The 2,500-nt window shown below is 59.8% G+C and overlaps 1 protein-coding gene across 1 annotated transcript in view; it reads right to left on the reverse strand.

Annotated features, from left to right (window-relative positions):
* Window positions 1–2,500, reverse strand: part of LOC143286819 (uncharacterized) — a 104,006-nt gene that overhangs the window by 26,120 nt on the left and 75,386 nt on the right. Inside the window, exon 6 of the mRNA XM_076594666.1 lies at window positions 1,250–2,350. Within this exon, the coding sequence (XP_076450781.1) occupies window positions 1,250–2,350 (1,101 nt within the window). The remainder of the gene's footprint in view (window positions 1–1,249; window positions 2,351–2,500) is intronic.

Below are 2,500 nucleotides of genomic sequence, written 5' to 3' on the forward strand. Positions count from 1 at the left end.
TAGTGGGCCTTGTCCTGACAGCAAGCACTAACTAGTGGGCCTTGTCCTGACAGCACTAACTAGTGGGCCTTGTCCTGACAGCAAGCACTAACTAGTGGGCCTTGTCCTGACAGCAAGCACTAACTAGTGGGCCTTGTCCTGACAGCACTAACTAGTGGGCCTTGTCCTGACAGCACTAACTAGTGGGCCTTGTCCTGACAGCACTAACCAGTGGGCCTTGTCCTGACAGCACTGACTAGTGGGCCTTGTCCTGACAGCAAACACTAACTAGTGGGTCTTGTCCTGACAGCACTGACTAGTGGGCCTTGTCCTGACAACAAGCACTAACTAGTGGGCCTTGTCCTGACAGCAAGCACTGACTAGTGGGCCTTGTCCTGACAGCAAGCACTGACTAGTGGGCCTTGTCCTGACAGCACTAACTAGTGGGCCTTGTCCTGACAGCAAGCACTAACTAGTGGGCCTTGTCCTGACAGCACTAACTAGTGGGCCTTGTCCTGACAGCACTAACTAGTGGGCCTTGTCCTGACAGCACTAACTAGTGGGCCTTGTCCTGACAGCAAGCACTAACTAGTGGGCCTTGTCCTGACAGCACTAACTAGTGGGCCTTGTCCTGACAGCACTAACTAGTGGGCCTTGTCCTGACAGCAAGCACTAACTAGTGGGCCTTGTCCTGACAGCACTAACTAGTGGGCCTTGTCCTGACAGCAAGCACTAACTAGTGGGCCTTGTCCTGACAGCAAGCACTGACTAGTGGGCCTTGTCCTGACAGCAAGCACTAACTAGTGGGCCTTGTCCTGACAGCACTAACTAGTGGGCCTTGTCCTGACAGCAAGCACTGACTAGTGGGCCTTGTCCTGACAGCACTGACTAGTGGGCCTTGTCCTGACAGCAAGCACTAACTAGTGGGTCTTGTCCTGACAGCAAGCACTGACTAGTGGGCCTTGTCCTGACAGCAAGCACTGACTAGTGGGCCTTGTCCTGACAGCACTAACTAGTGGGCCTTGTCCTGACAGCAAGCACTAACTAGTGGGCCTTGTCCTGACAGCAAGCACTGACTAGTGGGCCTTGTCCTGACAGCAAGCACTGACTAGTGGGCCTTGTCCTGACAGCAAGGCACTAACTAGTGGGTCTTGTCCTGACAGCACTAACTAGTGGGCCTTGTCCTGACAGCAAGCACTAACTAGTGGGCCTTGTCCTGACAGCAAGCACTAACTAGTGGGCCTTGTCCTGACAGCAGGCACTGACTAACCTGTTTGGGGATGTACTGGCCGGGTAAGTTGTCATTCTCGTCTCGGGCGTAGGAGTGGGGGTGGGGGTGGGGCCCTGTCCGGGGACTGACGTACAGCACGGGGCCAGGCTCCAGCTGTCGGGTGGCCGCCCCTACCTCTCCCCCCTCACTGCTGGTCATGGAGGAGGAGGTGGTGACAGGGGTTCGTGGGGCACCACCACCACCACCACCACCAGCAGCAGCATCGCTGCCATCACCCCTCCTGTCACGGACCACGGGGCCCAGCCGGGGACTCTCGGGGCCGGTGTTGGGGCGGGGACTGCCCGAGGAGCTCGATGACTGCTGGTCCACCACGGTGTGTTCGGATCCCGAGTCTGACAGACGGTCCACTGCCGCCTGGACGATGTTGAGGAAGTTCATGCCTCCTCCCCCTCCAGTCCCTGCTCGTCCTCCTCCTCTGGTGGTGGTGGAGGGGGGTGGTGAGGCGAGGGAGGAGGAGGAGGACGAAGTCACGTGATGACGTCTGACGTCATCCTCCGACACCACGATGCTGACGGTCTTCCTGCTGCCAGCAGCGGTGCCGGCGGTGTTGGCCTTGGTGGTGGTGGCACTCCCTCCTCTTCCTCTTCCACCTCCTCCTCCCGCCTCCTCCTCCTCCCCATCCCCCCGACCCCCCTCTTCCTCCCCCTGGCTGGGGGTGAGGGTGGGGGCCTTCTCCATGGTGGGCTGGCGGCTGGCACAGGGCGTGACGTCACTGTCCGACTGGCGGGAGTTGGAGTGGGAGCGGGGATAGGGGTGGGGTAGGAAGAGGTCGTCCAGGTCATGCAGGCGGTGGTCCCCGCCCGCGGCGGCTGAGGGAGGAAAGACGGCGCCCAGCAAAGGGGAGGGCACCCTGTCCAGGAAGACGTCCCCGGGGGTGGTGGGGGCGGAGGTGGACAGCTCCCCGCCGCTGTCCGTGGACTCTGTGGTGGTGCTGAAGTCCACGCTCTTCATGTGGGAGTCGCGGCTATGGGCGTCCCCGCCCTCCTCGCTCTCCTCCACCAGGCTGTGCTGGCGTTTGCTGCGGGTCTTGTGGAACTGCTTGCGGCGGTCCTCGGCGCTGGGCTTCCTGCCGCTCATCTGCTGACAGCAGTGTGGTGGTGACTTCATTTTATGGTTTAAGAGTTACCCCCCCCTCCCCTCTCCCCCCCGCTCCCCCCCTTTGGTTTTGTTGTTGTTGTTGACATACCGTTTGTGTTTCTCAACATCAGTTCACAAAAACAACAACAACAG

Source organism: Babylonia areolata, chromosome 1, assembly GCF_041734735.1.
Source record: "Babylonia areolata isolate BAREFJ2019XMU chromosome 1, ASM4173473v1, whole genome shotgun sequence".
In the NCBI taxonomy this organism is placed as follows: domain Eukaryota; kingdom Metazoa; phylum Mollusca; class Gastropoda; order Neogastropoda; family Buccinidae; genus Babylonia; species Babylonia areolata.